This window comes from Pyxicephalus adspersus, chromosome 2 (genome assembly GCF_032062135.1).
Source record: "Pyxicephalus adspersus chromosome 2, UCB_Pads_2.0, whole genome shotgun sequence".
Classification (NCBI taxonomy): domain Eukaryota; kingdom Metazoa; phylum Chordata; class Amphibia; order Anura; family Pyxicephalidae; genus Pyxicephalus; species Pyxicephalus adspersus.
This window is the reverse complement of record NC_092859.1, coordinates 51936943-51955165: the sequence shown is the minus strand read 5'-3', so window position 1 is coordinate 51955165 and position 18223 is coordinate 51936943. Positions and strand designations below refer to the sequence as shown.

Genomic DNA, 18223 nt, shown 5'->3' with positions numbered 1-18223 from the left:
TGCCCTAAGGATTAGAGTGAGATCTGGTTGGCTGTGGCTAAATGTTCCACTAATGTTCTCGCACAGGAAGATGCATACAAAGTAATGTTTCTCTGGTACATGACACCGGAAAGGACACAAACTTATTTTGGGGTGGTCTTCTAGGTGTTTCAGGGGCTGTGCAACTGTAGGCATCTTTCTACATGTTTGGTGGAACTGCCCTGTGGTGAGACGCCTCTGGAACCCCTGAAAAGCACTCGCGCAAACTAGTTTGTTTTGTATGTCTAGCCACAAGACAGGTTGATAGCCTTGGCGTGGAAGAAACCCACCCTAAGTTTTGTGGTGGTTCTGTTCAGGGTCACTGATTTTAGGATCCTGGAGAGGATGACTGCTATAGCTCGAAATTCCCTTCCTAGATTTTTCAAAGTTATGAACCCCATGGCTAGACCACCATAGTACACCAAATCTCGACACCAGAATATTACATTTATGACAAGCAGATTTACTGAATGCCACTTTGATCATATGTATTATTAAAAGACCACAGAAACTTCCCATTCTTTTTTTTTTTTTTTTTTTTTTAAGGTGTTTATCAAATATTTGTTTTTGCTGTTAACATAGTATATTAGTTCTTGTTCTGGTATGTGTTAATAATTCTTGAAAAGACCTTCATTGGGCACTTATTTTTTGTTTTTTGTGTTTTCCTCAATGGTATGTATGGTCTTAAAAAACTGAAAGACTCCATAAAAATGTATTGAAACAAAATACATAACTTTTTAAACTCAGATTTTGTACATGATCAGCAAACTTTTATTAGTTGCACAGGTAAATACAGTACATTACTCTTGGTTGGCATTTGTATAGTTACATAGTTATGCAGGTTGAAAAAACCCGTAATACGGAGGTTTACCTTAATAAAACTCATCAGAGGATTAGCTTATTAAAACTGATCAATATTGTTTTTGTGATGTTCCATGCCTCCTGAGAAAGCAAGGTTTCAAAATGTGTCAAGAAATGAAAAATGGGACATTTTTATTTAACATTTATATTGATATAAATTCCCTTCTGTTTGTGCTGTTCCCTTTCTTTGCAACCACTCTATGTTAGACTAAACCCATATATGCACAGTTGATCCAGAGGAATGTTAAAAAAACCTGTATAATGCATGATTCAATATAATCCAACAGCAGCATTGCAAAATTGCCGCTTGGCAAAAAGTTTTTCAGTTCCCGACTGCAGTTCAGCGCGAGTTTGAGAAGCTTTATAGCCGTCACACTAATCGAACACGTAACACAATTTACGCTATCCGTGGCAAGTTTCTCGAAAGGAGATCTGTTCCTGACAAACCACTCAGTGGAAGGCCTGCTACTACCACCACTGATGAAAACACTAAACTCCTGGAGCATGCATTCATGCAAAGCCAGGGAAAATTACCTTCTTAAAATTACCAAATTCAGGTGAGGAGTGACTTTGCTAATGTCTTTTTTCAACAAGACAGAACTTTGCAGAGATTTCCTAAACATCAAGTTTCCTGACCGATGGATCGATTGAAGGGTTCCCCTAAAATGGGCTCCACACGGTGTGTACGCCGCTTCAGAGGTACCTCTCTCCAGCGTGTCCTGATTCTTCCCCGCAGCCCAAGATGATCGTGTGTACTGTGGATCATGCGGCTGGCATTCAATATATGGAAAAGTCTGCCTCTGCTTGGCTCACAGCCCCCCCAAATCACAGATGGGTATTTTCAGCAGACGCCACAGATATTAGGAGGTGCTACCTCCTCATCTACTATGCTGGGGGAATCCTCCCCCTCCTCCAGCTGCAGCTCTCCACAGGAATCAGTCTCCCCTACACCCTGCCATGGGTTGGAAACTGGGGTAGACTTGGAAACTGGGGTAGACCCCCATTACAGTATCCAGGGACAGACCACCATCAGGTAATCATGCAGCATCCCAGCACCTTGGAGACCCCCTCCAAAGGGCCAGCTCTCCCACTGGCAGGTCTATGGTCATGGAGGAGACCACAGTCCGAGTACTCTCTGATATTGTTTAGCTGTAAATGTTTTTGTATTTCTTCCCTTTTGTTTGTCAGTTTGAAGCTCCCAGCTTTCCTGAGGGTCGGGCCTGTTGGATTGGATGGAATGTTTATAAGGCCTATGGACCAGGCTGTTGCATTATGGCTATTGTCAATGTTCATTCCAGGTACTAATCTTTCTCCAATGTATATGAATAAGCTTAAGTATTGTTTGATTATTGCTAAAGGGTTGAACTCCTACGCTAAGCGTGAGTTGCTTTTGCAGGAACTGAAAAGACAGCAAGCAGATATTGCTATTGTACAAGAGACACACTTGCCAACTGTCAATTTCCACCAACCTTCATGGCCCCAGCTAAAACGAATAATTCGGGGGGGGGGGCATACTTCTCCACACAAACCCCCACTACATAATCAAATTGATTAATCAAAAGAGTAAATTACGCCAGCGCTCTCTCCTTTTAAATGACCTACACAAACTTGAGCAAGCAATATACACAAACCTCATGATTTCCCCACCAACTCAAAAAGTCAGACATATACAAGACTTAACGACCCTTGCTGTACCTGAGTAAATTCTGATAAAGGGAACAAATCTGACACCTTATTGTTGTATCAAGCTAGGGACCAAACATCCAAAACAACCCCAATATCACTTTGCAATGATTTCAGGGGGCTTTGTAGCTAAAATATTCAGGGACTACTGCTCAGATTTATATTCCACAGTACAAAATGCCTAAATTGGAGATACCTCCAGTTTATCTACCTATATAGGTGAATACTTTCACAATTGTGCCTACCCAGTTCTGGGGGACTCTATAGTAGAAACCCTCAATAAAAAAAAAAAGGGGGATGAAATTTCGGCAATTTCGTTCATTTCAACCTGTCAGGCAGACAACAATACCAGTCGAACCATTGATATAATAGATTCTCTTAATAAGATGGACACTGGTATAGTATTTCTTAGCTTTGATGCAGAAAAGGCCTTTGACTTGCTAAGCTGGCCATTTATGATGCAAGTATTAAAATGGGTAGGTATACGGAGCTCCATTCTGAATGCAGTCTCAGCCCTATATTCTAACCCCTGTTCTCTGAACAGACTTAATAGACTGCAGGCGACAGTGATTGATGCATCACACCTTACACTTCTGGCCTCTTGATCAACACTGCAGTCTTTTAATCGTTGGACAGAACTGGACAAGCTATGGATACCACCTATTCACCCAAACTCCATGCTCTGGAGCAGGTGTATGAGCAGGGGCCTCCCAGAGAGGCTTGATTTGGGGAATTTATCAGGTTCTACATTGTGAGTTCACCTCTCCAGGGATGAAACATTCCTATATGCAGAAGTGGGAAAAAATTTTAGGTAGAGTACTTTTCAGAGGATATCTTGAAAATGATATGCCAACAAGCCCAGAAAAGCTCCCTGTGTACTATATACAAATAAAACACAAAATATTAATTCACTGGTACTTCACTTCAGAGGTGCTTATTAGAATATTCCCTACCAAAAGCAATCTCTGTTGGAAATGTGGTTTCAAAGTGGGTACCCTATACCACATGTTTTTGGTTCTGCACATGCATAGCTCCATACTGGCAAATGGTAAATGAACTACTAGAAGAGCTGTTTGAATTGCCCATTCACTTAGACATACTGACCCACCTACTGGGATTGCTGGTTTGTGAGCTATCCAATAAATGTCTAATGGCCAACGTATGTACTAACGGCAGCCAGATGCCTCACTGCCAAGTATTGAAGTTTACCCCCACATGAACAGCACTACTTAATCATATTAGGTAGGTACAACTCATGGAACTGCTCATGGCCAGGTTATATGACCAGCTTGACAAGTTTGATGCAATATGGGCACCATGGAAAGCTTATGTTTCAGCTTAATCAGGAACACCAGACCTAAGACCACCCCCAGGCACACTCACCTCTGAGTGAACGGTGAATGGTGAAGGCATGAGGGGTTGCTGCTCCTATCTGACTACAGACCCAACCCCAATCCTTTCTCTTACTCTCCTCACCCTCTCTCCATCACTCTTTTCCCTCCCCTCTATATTTGTTTCTTTATTGTTAAGTGTTCAGTAGACAGTATATATACCCTGCAACAATGAGGACCTCTCCTCATTCCGACCATTTTATTGTTTTCAGATTGAAAGCATTGTTTTTGGATGTCAACTGTTAGGACACTTCATACCACTAGTTCTATGTGTAAACCCACTGTATTGAGAACACAGTTTTATATAAAATACTAGTTGTTCCATGACTTCCTCATTGTTGTAACTCATATTTATATTGTTGTATGTTTTCTTTTGATTGTTCTTCTTGGTTTTCGATTTCTTTGTTACTGTATTTGTAATTTATTTATGTGAAAAATACATTTAACAAAAAAAAGCAAGGTGTATACCACTAAGCCCCGTAACCTGTCACAGCTTGAGGAAAGAATCTGCACAGCCTGCAGGGAGATCGGGGAATAAATGCTACAAAACGTCAGACAGGCTTGCCGTCCAAAGGTGGCTGAAAGCTGTAGAAAACGGAGATGCTCACGTGAAGGCATATAACTAGTCTTCAAGGCGTTTGAACATGATGGCTTTGTTGATATAATATAAAAATATAATTAAACTCACTTTCATGTGTAATTTGAGACATCCTGTATATGGACCATTTAAATAGGGTGACCATTTATATGAGGCATTTAAAATGGGCCTTAAACGCCTCATACATAAGTAAAAGGTGAACTTCAGTGGAAACACACAGTACATTTAGGCCTCTATTTATGAAACAGAGAAAGGTGGTACATGGTGTTTGACCGAACATCGCTAATCAATATTGTGGTATAATGCCTCTGAAGTTGAAAAATCAAAGAATGTAAGTTTGATTTAAAGTGTAATGAAAAAGACAAGAATTTATTATTAGAGCATTTTTTACTTACAAATAGTGCCTGATTTAGGCAGTTGGAAGGGAGCCAGACTGAAAAGGCAATTAAAAGGTCCTCTTCAGAAAATTTAGCCTCATCAAAACGACTGCAGCTATTTATTTTATGAAACAGAAACATGTGTCACCGTGTAGGGGGAAGGACAGTGGTAGAGGAATTCTTAAGAGCAATTTGGGCAAAAGAACCATCTTAGAAAACAGCCAAACTGTTTCTCAGGATCAAGATCAGGACCCAGAGCTGCTTCTGTGTCTTGCCGGTAGCTCTGCCCAGTAAGCTACCTGAAGTGCTGGTTAGCCTCCTGCTCCTGCCCCTGACTTCCTATTCAAGCCCTGCCTTGAATTTCCTGTGTGCAAAATTATTGTGCTTCATGGCAGTGTCTTGCTTTTTGCTGTTGATCCATTGCTCTCTCATCCACACACTTGCGTACTGACCTATGGCTAAGGAATTACAGGCTACTCTTTAGTGCTTACCTGCTAACCTGATCTACCCAGATACCGACTTCCTGACTACGCTCCTGTCTTGCTCCTGCATCATTACAGCTGCCTGTGTCCTGGACACAGCATATTTATTATTGTGAACCTGCTAGTTGCTACAGCTATTGAAGCTTGTTTACAGATTGTGACACTGTTTCTGGCTACAGATTAGAAATCAAACATTCAGCATGACATATTTTATGTACTTTAGGGCCCCTATAGTCAAGAGAAGTATGGGAGTTGAAACTGATAACTTGCCATTTGCCAAGCTCCTAATGCTTTGATTTACTGACCTGAAATAGGCAAAAGCAAACAATGTTATATCTGAACAGAACAGAACTTCTTATCTGCATACCTGCTGTGAGTCGGTGTCTTGCACAATACTAAAAATGACAACCAGCATTTTCAGAAAGAGAGGTTGGTATTATTATCCTTAAATTTTCCATACCTCTTGTTTCCTTTATTTCTCAGCATCTCATTTCAATTTTTAACATCATTTTTACAAATCACATCTTAACAAGCGATGTTAGTCAATTTTGGTGTGAAAACAGCTCAGAAAAATCTCTCAAAGGAGACATACACAAAAACATCGGCATGTTTTATTGAATAAGAAAGAGATAACATTTCTGGCAATATTGTTTGCCCTAGTGACAAGCAACCCCCCCATTTCATGTATGGATGTCCCAGGAACATGAATTGAATGAATAGTTTCCCAGTGGGGCTACCATCTGTAACTGTAATAATGGATAGCAATTTTTATATGCACTGTCCAAAACTAAATAAATAATTTAAAGAGGTGGGACTGGAGTTAGATATCACGTGTGGATCTTCATAATGATTTTTTAAATTGTATCTATACCAATAACTTTATTTTTCCTGTCAGGTTTTACTGTAGTAGGAACTACAACAAAACTGGATCTTAATACAGTAAAATATATCTTTACCAAAAAGGCTTGCAGTTTTAAATAGGAAAAAAATAGGTTAAGAAGGAAGATTATACGACCTCTGATTTTTTTGTGTTTGGTTACCTTGTTCCAGATTTTACCCTAATTTCTGTACTGTGCAAGGTTATCCCCAGAAAAAGAAAATAAAAGTAAATATCTCTAGCAGAGGAACAGGTAGCAGTAAAACATATTAGAAATACTAAACTTTTCACATTCTATTTAAAACTGTTAACATTTTTTGGGTAAAGATATATTTTAATATATCATAATCCAATTTTGTTGATGTTAGTTCAGTCTACATGAAAACAAATGCAGCAGCAGCAGTTAAGCAAATACAAGTTAACTGCTATTGGATTGCTCTTTTGTGGAAAAATTATGTCATTTGGGCAAGGAGTAAAGCAGAGTTGAGGCTCACACTTCATACTTCCATGCCACATATTCTGAATAGTTAGATGTTAATACTTGTGTAAAAAAATATAATAAATACACCACTTTTTAAAAGTCGTTAAACATCTTTTGTATTGTTGCTGGTTAGAAATACATGTAATCTATTGCTAGAACTAATTATTATGGTTTTAAGTTCATGTTTTTACAACATAGTATTTTTGTAGGTCACTACAAATGTCTTTACATAGGATGCCCAAACTTTAGCTTTTCTCCATTTTCCACATTATAAGCTCCTCTTCTATGGCACCTTAAAAAAGAAAAACATTCAACAGTAAAAAAAAAATAATACACAAACATACTTTAAGGATTGCTAGCTGTAGAAAGACATTTGTATAAAATTGTTGACATTTTGGAAAGTTAAAGCCTTTCTATCTGCACACATTAAAATACATATTTTAGGCATAAAAAATACCTAAATACCAAACCTATGCATTACATTGGTGCCTTAGCTATATAAAGTACGGAAATCTGCAACTCTTTGGCAATAGTCTTCTAGGTGCATGTACTTCAAATGGCAGGAGTCTCATTGCTGAAAGTCTCATTCACTGTTTTGCTTTATAATTAGACTGAAAGCAGAGAACATGTAAAATAAAAAATACTATACCCACTAAAATTTATAATGAACCATTGTTTTTTAAACCTTTATTTTTAGCAAAAAATGTGCAAATTTATTTTATGGCACAAACAATAACATTTTTATTTTTAAGTTAAGATATAAAAAACAAGATTCCATTGAGTAGATACCAAATATAACAATGTTTCAAATTGTGCACACCCACATAATACCTAGAAATTATGGTACTCAAAATAGTGCACCCTAAGCAGAAATATACCTTTTTCTTATGGCTCTATTATTTATATAAATGATTAACAGAAGGTTTGTTACAATAAGGCTGATTTATCAAGCAAATGCGCGGAAGCTCGCTAGGCACATATACGATCTATGGGGCAGGATGTATTACTGAGATCCGATAGAAAATGCTGGTGCGCTCGCCAGCCAGATTACAGCATTGATAAATGAGCAGTGGGGTCGAGAATTTGCCAATAAAGGGAACTAATTTTCAGATGTGCCATTGGGGAGGGTCTGTTAAGCAATGGTGATGTCATAGCAATCAATTAGGCCTCATCTGGTCCCTGTTCTGTGCGCATCTACAGTCCATTACATGTCAATTTGAATTTTTTAGTGATTTATTTATTTATTTTTTTTTGGGGGGTAAGTGCTAAATTTTTATGTTACATTATACTAATTAAGAAAATTGGTTCAGTCCATTGGACTGGTTGCAACACTGCAAATTAATTCATATCAAGCTGTATAGATACTAATTACCACTTTTTAATATGTCATCTCATCACACAATAGTATGAATGTTAAAAAAAAAGTTCCAATCATTTTGGATCTGATTCAAATTTCATTATAGTTTGGCTTTTGAGAAATCAAATATTTGAAAAAAAGATTATTGGCAAAGATGTTATACTACATGTAATCTTCATTATTGTTAGCTTCATCTGTTGCTGCAATGTTTTTGTGCCTGTTTTAAAATGTTGGTCTCAATTGGTTAGCAATTCTTCAACCTGTTTTCTTACATTGTATATGTAATCATTGTTATTAAAGAATTTGTAATTTTATCCATGAATACAAATATATGCATGGTTTCCACTCCAAACTGGTACTTGACCCCCCTTATTGCCTTTTTCCCATTCTCAAAGTCATATTGTCACATATTGGTATTTGAATGTATTATGTAGGTATTCCTTTGATGAATAAATTGTCATGGTTTTTATTAATTGTATTTTGTTTAATAGTCTGACATTTGCTGAATAAGCTGTGGTTTTCTTTTAACAAACTTTACACATGTTGATTTGCTGCCACTGTTCTACACAACTCCTCTGTTCATTTGTGGTATTGTTATGGGTTTGCTCTCATTGTGCTGTGCTGCCTGATCTTAGCCTTATTGTACATAAACACACTTCTACTCCCTGCCCAAACAGGTTGTCAATTAGCTGTCCAGCTCAGTTGCAGACTCATTCAACTACACCTAATGGTGATGGAAGGTGGTCCATCAAACCACATTTACTGACAAGCTCACAAGCAGGGTCAAGCACTCTTAACCTCCTGGGCGTTTTACTGATATCTGGATTTCTGTACCAGAAGTGGTACACTGTTTTTCATGAAATTTTTTTTTTAAACTGTAGACCTGTAACTTACAGAAATATGTCCAAACAAGGGTCTAGTAAATATCATGAATATATTAAAGTTTGAAACACACAATCATGTAAATACATAACAATACAATACATATACATAAATCAAAAATACTGAAAATGCAATAATTCGGTATACTGTATAGTACTATATTTTTATAAAACACCTCCCTAGTGTGGTAAATTTTAAAGTTTTTAAAAGTCCAACGTCACATACCTATAGACAAAACCACATAAATGTATCTTGTATTATTTTGTATTGGACTGGATACAGGACTTTGTATTGAATCTAATACAAAATATTTAAATTTTATCGCTACGACCCCTGTCGATGGGCATATGCACTGACATCATCAGGAATAGCCGAGGGACGCGTACGCGAACGCAAATTGTTCTAATTCTTTCCGTACTTCCATGCAAAAAGCGTTACATTTTTTGCATGGAAATTTATTTTAGATTGTAGGCTATAATTCTTAGGCATAACAATAAATTTATTATTAAACTTTAAAAAAAAATTTATAAAACAAAAAAACTTAAAAAAAAAAATAGTATATATATATATATATAATAAAATTATATATATTATATAATTATATATATATAATATATAAAGATTTCTTTGTATTGGACTCAATACAGCTTTTTAGTATTGAATCCAATACAAAATGATTTAAATTTACCGCCCCGCCTCCCGCCCGCACCGACGCATGTAGCGACGTCACCGAAAAACCCCGGAGATCGTCACTGCACATGCTGGGAGAAGACAGAAGACATCTCCGGAGAAGCTGCGGGGACAGGGTAAGTGTTTTTTTTTCAGTTGTAATCCGATTGTCATACAATGTTGTATGACAATCAGATTGCACTGTAACGCTTGTTTCTATTTTTAGCTACCTTGAACCTGGTTCGGGGTAAACGCTTTTAGCAAGTTTTCTTACCCCAAACCAGGTTCTCGGTAACCGCCCAGGTGGTTAAATACTGGACTGTATGCATTGTTTAGGTGTTTACATGATTCAAATAGTATTAGTAAATAAAATTTCCAGGGACAAAAATACTTTGTGCAAAACATACTTTATTGCTCTTTCAGGGTGTTTATGCAGTTTGAATGCCATTATAGACCTCGGACCACAATATATTCACTTAATTACATCAGCTTGTTAGTGGAAGCACATAAAGGTGGATTCCACCTTTTACCAGAAGCAATAACATCTACATAGGTACAGTAGTACACTGATGTGACATTCCAGAGACTTGCCAGAGGTTCCCTCTAAAGGGATGTTACCATTCAGTTACATGTTAAATCATGTTTTGTTGGCAACTAGATGGTGTTGGATTGTATCTTTCATGCTTTTCAGGCTGCATAAGCGATGCTTAGCCAAATCTAAATATGTGCATGTATATGTATGAACAATAAAAAAACCGAGATGAAGAGAAGGCTGCACACTTTCCTTTAACGTTTTAAACTAGCTTTGACCCAAACCCATGATATCAGAAATCATACGAAGAAATAGGCAATCTTTCAATTTGAAGTACATACGTGTTAGGCAATATGCCAAAAAAAAAACATCTTTGCCTATTTCTTCCTATAATTGTTTTTTTTTTATGTATATATACACACATTGAAATGTATACATACATAGTGTATATGCATGTATGTACACATGAAGCAAAACAAACAATATACACAAAAAAAAACTTACCCGAATGATGATGCGACATCTCTGCTGAGGAACACAGTTTACGCGCACATAGCGGTTTCACATTGGCGCACAACACCTGAGTTTTAATAAGACAGTTGTGCTGTTTTTGGCCTTTCAACAATTCGTAGAAAGGAAATGCTCAAAAACAAGCACAGTTTACTTTAGATTGTAGGTCTGTTGGATCACACAGACACCACTAAATTTACCTGACAAAAAACACACACACACACAAACACATGTAAACCCACACTTTCATATAAAGCCAAAATATTTCAAAAATGGACCAAGAAATATTTCATTCAAAAAATACAAAACCAATATGCAATTTGGACCTATCAAGAGTGGAAAACTGGATTATAAAATATTTATGCGGAACAAACATTTAAAGTTGGTAATAAAGACATATTATTCCAATGAAACAATATGGCTACAAACACAATAACATAGCATTAACATTGACTTATCAATTGCAAGATGGTCATTGAAACATTCAAAGTTTAAAAAACAAAAGCAGTTATTGTGCTAAATATATATATATATATATATATATATATATATATATCTTCTTTGGTATGTTATCCTAATCTAATATATATATAGAAGCAAACAGGAATGTGGGTGGATGATCTAGTCCGCAGGCAAAAGTGAGGTCTCCCCTGCCAGAGTACTCAGGGATTTATCACCAGGCGGATCCTCCGATCAGGCATCATAAGTGTTGTCAACAGCTGAAATCAGTTAGCTCTTCCTGAACCCAAAAATGTTAGGTCATTTAAAAATATGCTTATTTTTAAGCTAATATATATGTTTTAAGATGTGTACCATATTAAAGAATGATTTGTTAGGGAAAGAATGGCTTTTAATGCAAGCTCGCTGGGGTCAAGCAGCCGGAGATGTGCGCCTCGAAGTGCCACATCATTCCAGTTCAGAAATGTTGGGAGAATACGCCAGCGTATTCTCATTGCCTTAAATGCGTTGATAAATAGGTTAGAGGGTCGGATGTGGGATCGTGCATACGCACGGGCGAGCGAAATTCTGATTTTGCTAGATAAAACAGCCCCCACAAATCAATACATACATCGACCTATGCACATACATGTGAGGGCCCTGGTTTATGTGGACTAAATTGGGCACAGGTTTATTGTACAATGTATTTTATTGTTTTTAATGTGTTGTCTGTTAGTCAATGACAGGCATGGGCAAAGTACGGTCTGTGGGGATATATACGGCCCAATGGGGATGTTTCTCCGGCCCTTTGGGTGTTCCGCGACTCTGGCCGGAGACGCAAAACACGTCCCTGGATCTGAGCCTGCGATGGGTGAGTGGGTGGGCTGTCACTGCACAATACCCGTCTACGTTCCTGTCACAGGCTCTGAGCTTGCGATGGGAGAGTGGAGGGGCTGTGTCAACGCACACAACCCGCCCACTCTCGCATCACAGGCTCTGAGCTTGCGATAGGAGAGTGGGCGGGGTTTTGCCATCATGATGCAACGTTCAGGGGGCCACTCTGCCATCAACCTGTCCTCTCTGGCAAATTTTTTTTCAGATTGCGGCCCTCGACTAAAAAAGTTTGCCTACCCTATGATATATGCATATTGTCTAATAAAAGTAATTCTATAAATTGTTTTTGTATAATAATAATTTATATATTTTGCTGTTTTAGTATTTGTTTAGGCAAGGCTTTCTATTCCATATATATATATATATATATATATATATAGGGACTTTTAAGTCATATACTATAGGAGTTACAATACAAAAAATGACAATTAAAATACCAGCAGCCCTTTAAGTTTTGAAATTGGTGCAATTACCAAATAGGTATGAACCAGACCTCTCTGACCAAGCTGATGAACTAAGTGAAACTTTTATTAGTTCCAATTATTCATCATTCAAAGGCCTCCCTAAATCAATGAATTTTCCAAACCTTTGTCTAAACTTGAATGCACTTGTACAACAATTCACCCAGGCAGTTCTTTAATTAGACACACACTCAAGTGGAAAAGGAAATTTTTCTAAAATACAACAAGAAGCAGTAAAAAGTATAAACAGCAATTATTATTATTATTAGCCAGTATTTATATAGCACTGACACATTACCTTTACAAAGTCCTTTGACATATCAATAGCTGTCCCTCGAAGGGGCTCACAATCTGATGTGATGTGAAAGGAAACCAAAGTAGCCAGTGGAAACCCTCACAAACACCAGAAGAACATACAAACTCCTTGTGGATAGAGTCCTGGCGGGGATACAAATCTGTGACTGAGTGTTGCAAACGGGAGAGTGCTAACCACTGAGCCAACCGTATTGCCTCATACATTGTATTAAATTTTAGATTTAATTCCATCCAAAATTATTGCACACCAGAAACTAAACCAAATACTGCAATCATCCTCACATGCTAATGGAATTTTCTGTTGTTACAAAGTTTTTAAAAATATTAATTTTTTTTACTAAAACACATTCTATGTTAAAATGGGAGAAAGAAATGGGCAAGTCCATATCTGCCCAGTTATGGGGAAAACCAATATCTATAACCCAGAAGGCCACTAGTTCTGCCTATCACAGGGAATTGTTGAATAAAATATTGTAAAGGGGGCATTATACACCTTACAAAATGTCTAAATTCCTTGCAAATTACTCTCCCAACTGCTGGATACAATGTGGAAAAGTGGGTTTATTGTCACAGATGTTCAGGTGCTGTCCATCCCTGGGATCATACTGGAACTCACTTTTTACAGTAATCTTAGAATTAACCAATGTCCCAATTGTTCCAACACCCCAGTTAGTGATACTTCATATAGATATTGTCCATCCAAAGGTCAGAACTCCAATCATACGTATTTTATTGTCAGCCAAACACAATATTTTTTTTAAAAAATCTAGTGTTGGAAATCTAATAATATTCCATCTGTTTCGGATGTTATTTGACATACTAATCTATATTGTGCTTATGAATAAATGTTCACAATGTTTAATAGCAGAAGCCATGTCTTTCTTTCTTTTTCTTTCCTTCCTTGCTTTAACCTTTTTTTTCCAATCTAATATTCTTTTTATGTTTATTTTTTTCTTTAAATACCCTAATTTTGATACTTTTTTATGATAGGTATGATATATATCAACCAATAGAACAATGTTTATTGTTTCATTATAGATAATATACTTGTTGTTGTTACGATATCGTTTATTATGAAAAATGTAATAAAAACTATTGAAACAAATTATAACTAGGTATTTATACATTTGTATGTTATTCTTAGATTATAAAGATCTATCCCCCAATACCCTGTCTGTAAGAATGGTCTGTGGAAGTTCTCCTTTCAGTTGCTCCCCTTGGCTATTATCGCTTTTCTGGGAACCTGGTTGTTATGTAAGAAACATTTTTTCATTTTTTATTTCTGTAGATTATAAAATGATTGAAATGAATGTCAGCAATGTCAAACTGAAAATGAATTGTCTTTATTATATAGGTCTTTTTCCTTTTTCCTAAAGAAGCGAACAGTTTGTTTTGCGAAACACGTCAAAATATTGTAAACACATACCACCAACAAAAAGTTGTGTCTTAATGGTGTGATGTTTTTTGTGATAAATGTCTAAAAATTAGATCGGGTGAAACGCGTCAGTTTTCGAGCCGTGCTTTATCTGACATATTTAGAGATTGTCTTGTCTAGCATAAGGTCGGACATCCCATGACATCAATGGGACAAACCCAAATCTTGTAACCTAATGACTGCATACTACTTTGATTATACTGTTACCTTGATATTTTTGCTTTATGATTAATATAAGTTGAATTGCCACAATGAAACCTCTACTCTCTTTCTTTCCTTGATTTTGCTGTACAATTTTTTAGGGGGAAGGCCACCCTTAATAACAAACAGAGGGAGGGGATATCTAATATTACCTTGTTCAACTCACAGATACAGACAGTGACAGCGGAGGAGAAGAGGACCCTGCCCCGAAGAGATTACAATCTAGGAGGAGGGGGGAAGTAATACACAATAGGAGGGGGGATATGGAATGGTGAGAAGTAGGGAGGGTTTTAAAAGACAGAAGAAGACAGGTAGGCAAGTTTGAAAAGATGAGTTTTGAATGCTCTGTTGAAGAAATAGCAAGAAGGAACAGGCCGAATAGGATGTAGAAGACCATTCCAGATACAGGTAGCAGCTCTAGAAAAGTCTTTGAGCCATGCATTTGACAAGGTTATGAGTGAGGAAGTAATTAGTAGGTTTTTGGAGGAGCAAATAGAGTGGGTGTGGATATATTTTTTTATCAGGTCAGAAAGGTAAGTTGGACAAGAGTTTTGAAGATATTTTAAGGCAAAGCACAGTAGCATCCATGTGATTCTGAGGTGAAAAGGAATCTAGTGTAGAGAATTGCAAAGACAGGCAGCAGATAAAGAGTGGTGGAAAGGGTGGATGAGTCTGGCTGCAGCATTCATGTTTATCGGGCTGGCAATTCCATGTTGTGCGCCACCACAGTACCCACACAACCTATTTTGTCTAGCTATGTAACTTGCAGCAGCAAGGAGAAAAAAGAAATAGGAGCATCTCTTGCATCCCTTTAGCTGTGCAGACTGAGATGTACTATCTCAGCATCCTCTACACACTCTGAGGCTGTAAACAGCTGAAAGGGATTTTGGGAGCAGATTAGTCCCTGGCTGAATCTTTATAGGCTTTATAGCTTCTCTGCTCCCATTCAACAGTGCCTGTTGTAATCGTAAGCGAATATTGACTTGATTGGCACCATGTTGTTAAAAACCGCTGCCATCTTGTTTATGTGATATTTGAATTCCTCCCTAATTTTTAGACAATAGTTTTTCTGCTAGGGATTGCAAGTTCTTGTATACCTATTATCTTCACACATGGCCTTGGAGTGTTCTAAGCATGATTTTGTTGCATGGGAATAGTTCGGGCCGATACAGGAAGCTTGTAAATGTTCTGGGATGATGGGCAATTCCTGTGTAATAACGTATATAAACTGGAGCTTTTCAAACGCTAAAATTAGCGTTAAGCTAGGTTGACTTGCTGGTGGTTTATGTATTTGCTTTATTTACTGTTTTACAGTATTACTTCCACAGGGGATGTAAGAAAATTGGAAATCAGACAGCATGATAAGGAAAACATTTATACATTGCAGCTTTAAAATTACGTAGAATTCTTTGGGTTCTAAGCAATTATTGGTGTTCTAAGCAATTATTGGTGATTACCTCATGCCATAGTGAGAAATTGGATGTACTTTAGTCAGTAAGTGTGGATTGTCAGACACTTGCAGTGAAGCAGTGATTTCAAAGGAATCCCAAACAACTTTCCAGATGGAAACTCGTTCACAAGTATAAAACCTTATACCCAATCAATGTGAACTTCAATTCAATACGTTAGGGAGAAGGAGAAGGTCTGATTCATATGCTGGAGGACATAAAAAGCCCCTTAGTTATTTCTTTATATGCAGTTATATGTGATGATAGATAGGAACATATTAAATGGGTGCTTATATACCAAATAAATTTAAATAAATTAAAATGAATATTGATTATGCCCATCAAAGGGTCAAGAAAATGTTATAATGAATAGTAATTAGATTGATGCACATTATTGACCCTCTATACCTCCAAAACTATTTAAAGATATCAGTCAGTTTAGAGCAAATAATCAATATATATAATCAGACCTATTGTTAGTGACAAAGGGAGAAATAAGAGTTTGTCCCCGTATACCCTGATATGCGGAAGATTTGGTGGGAGAACACTGAGAACATGTTAGGAATCCTGTTCAAGAGCAAATTAGAAGTGGGTGGTGGTACCATCCCTAAACTGTGATTGATTAGTTGATAAAAAAATGTAAATACAATTATGCCATGTTCCATAGTATACAAGGTGATCCTCTGGATCAACTATGACTATAGGGTTTTTATCTGGGATATGTTTATTTCCCTAGTGGTTGAGCTTGAGCTGTGGTGAAAGCTGCTTGTGCTAAATAAAGCATATGATGGAGATCATCAATGCAAATAAATCAAGTACTACTAAAGTGTGAAACAATCATAAAAGACATACCATATCATATCATCATGTGGTCCCATCCATTACCAATATCTTACTTGATGTCAACTATATCAGTCCTGTTGATCTGAGATTCCTGGACCTGGGTATGGGGAGGAAGTTGCAGGAGTGGTTGACAGAATAGGATATCCTGAGAAAGCTACAGCAAGAGGGAGCCAATACTACCTTAGTAATATACCATAATCAAAGGAAATTACACAGGTGGAACACCAATTAGAACAACGCGTTGAAGGCTACTGGTGGGAGGTTATATTTGGACATTCCAGTAAGGCTAATGGTATTTTGAATATTTGATTCATGCAGTGAGGGTATTACTCATTTTTCCTGTGGTTTTGTCAATGGTACAAATTTACATTTGTTGCACGACTATTATATAGGAAGGAAACAAGTCTATCAATCAGCTTGAAGGCACAAATTGACTGTAAGGTTCCTTTGTATGAACTAGAGGCTCTACAGCCAAGTCGAGAGCTTACTTTAAAATGCTGAAATTGCAGCAGGGAAGGACATATTGAGAAAAGTTGCCCGATCCCAAGATGCAGGTATACGGTGAACATTGAAAATTCTTGCTTATAGAAATGTTTTTATTTGTTGTACGTGTTGTACTTATACATTTTTGTTAAGTATCTCTTTTCCCACATATATGATTCTGTAAACAATATTTTTTCTTTCGCTGGCGACTGCCTTTAGAACTTACAGAAGAAATTATTATTATTGAATTTTTATTCTTATTTTATTGTATATTGTCCTCAATAATAATCCTAACTTCTTACACATTGACCAGGTCTATACCAGGCCAAAACACATTATGTAGTAGCATATAATGATAATAGATTGGGTATGGCTGAAATAACATCAGAGAAGTAAACTAACTTTAAAATATTCCATCAGGCCAACAATTTCAGATGAGCAAGGAAACACCTGACACTTGGCCCCTCTTATAAGGCAGATAAACTTGTTAGGATAACTAAAAAGTCAACAAGCCAATTTTCCCACCAATATAGGGAGAATACAGAGAAGTGGGAATCTCACTGCTGAGGCCCCAGTTCTTCTATGTTACTGTGGGGGTAGTCTTCCGAGTTACACGAGAGGGTCTATGTAGGAAGAGGTTGAGATGGGAAAAAAAGATTTAGTGAAGAGAGGAGGGAGGAAAAAAGGAAAGGCAAATGGAAAGAGAAAGGTAGAAGGATGGAGGGGAAAATACAGATAGAGAGGGGAACAGGAAAAGTATTCATAATATAAAATAATTAATTTATATTAAATAATATAAAAAGACACCGCAGGTAAAGCAGCTCAAGAATTGTTATATATATATACAAGGAAATACATTTTATATATCCATCTATCCAGCACACTGCCTAGTAAAGCAGGTGCCTTTTTTGTCACTGTGTTAAAATATAACAATATTATTATACAATATTAATATATATTGTAACACTTCGACAAAAAAGTAACCTG

General features: G+C 37.0%; 1 protein-coding gene across 1 annotated transcript in view; it reads right to left on the bottom strand.

Annotated features, from left to right (window-relative positions):
- Window positions 1-578: 578 nt before the first annotated feature.
- HBEGF (heparin binding EGF like growth factor) overlaps window positions 579-18223 on the bottom strand; it is an 89886-nt gene continuing 72241 nt past the window's right edge. Inside the window, exon 5 of the mRNA XM_072400778.1 lies at window positions 579-7060. Coding sequence (XP_072256879.1) covers window positions 6994-7060 — 67 coding nt within the window. The 3' untranslated portion in view covers window positions 579-6993. The remainder of the gene's footprint in view (window positions 7061-18223) is intronic.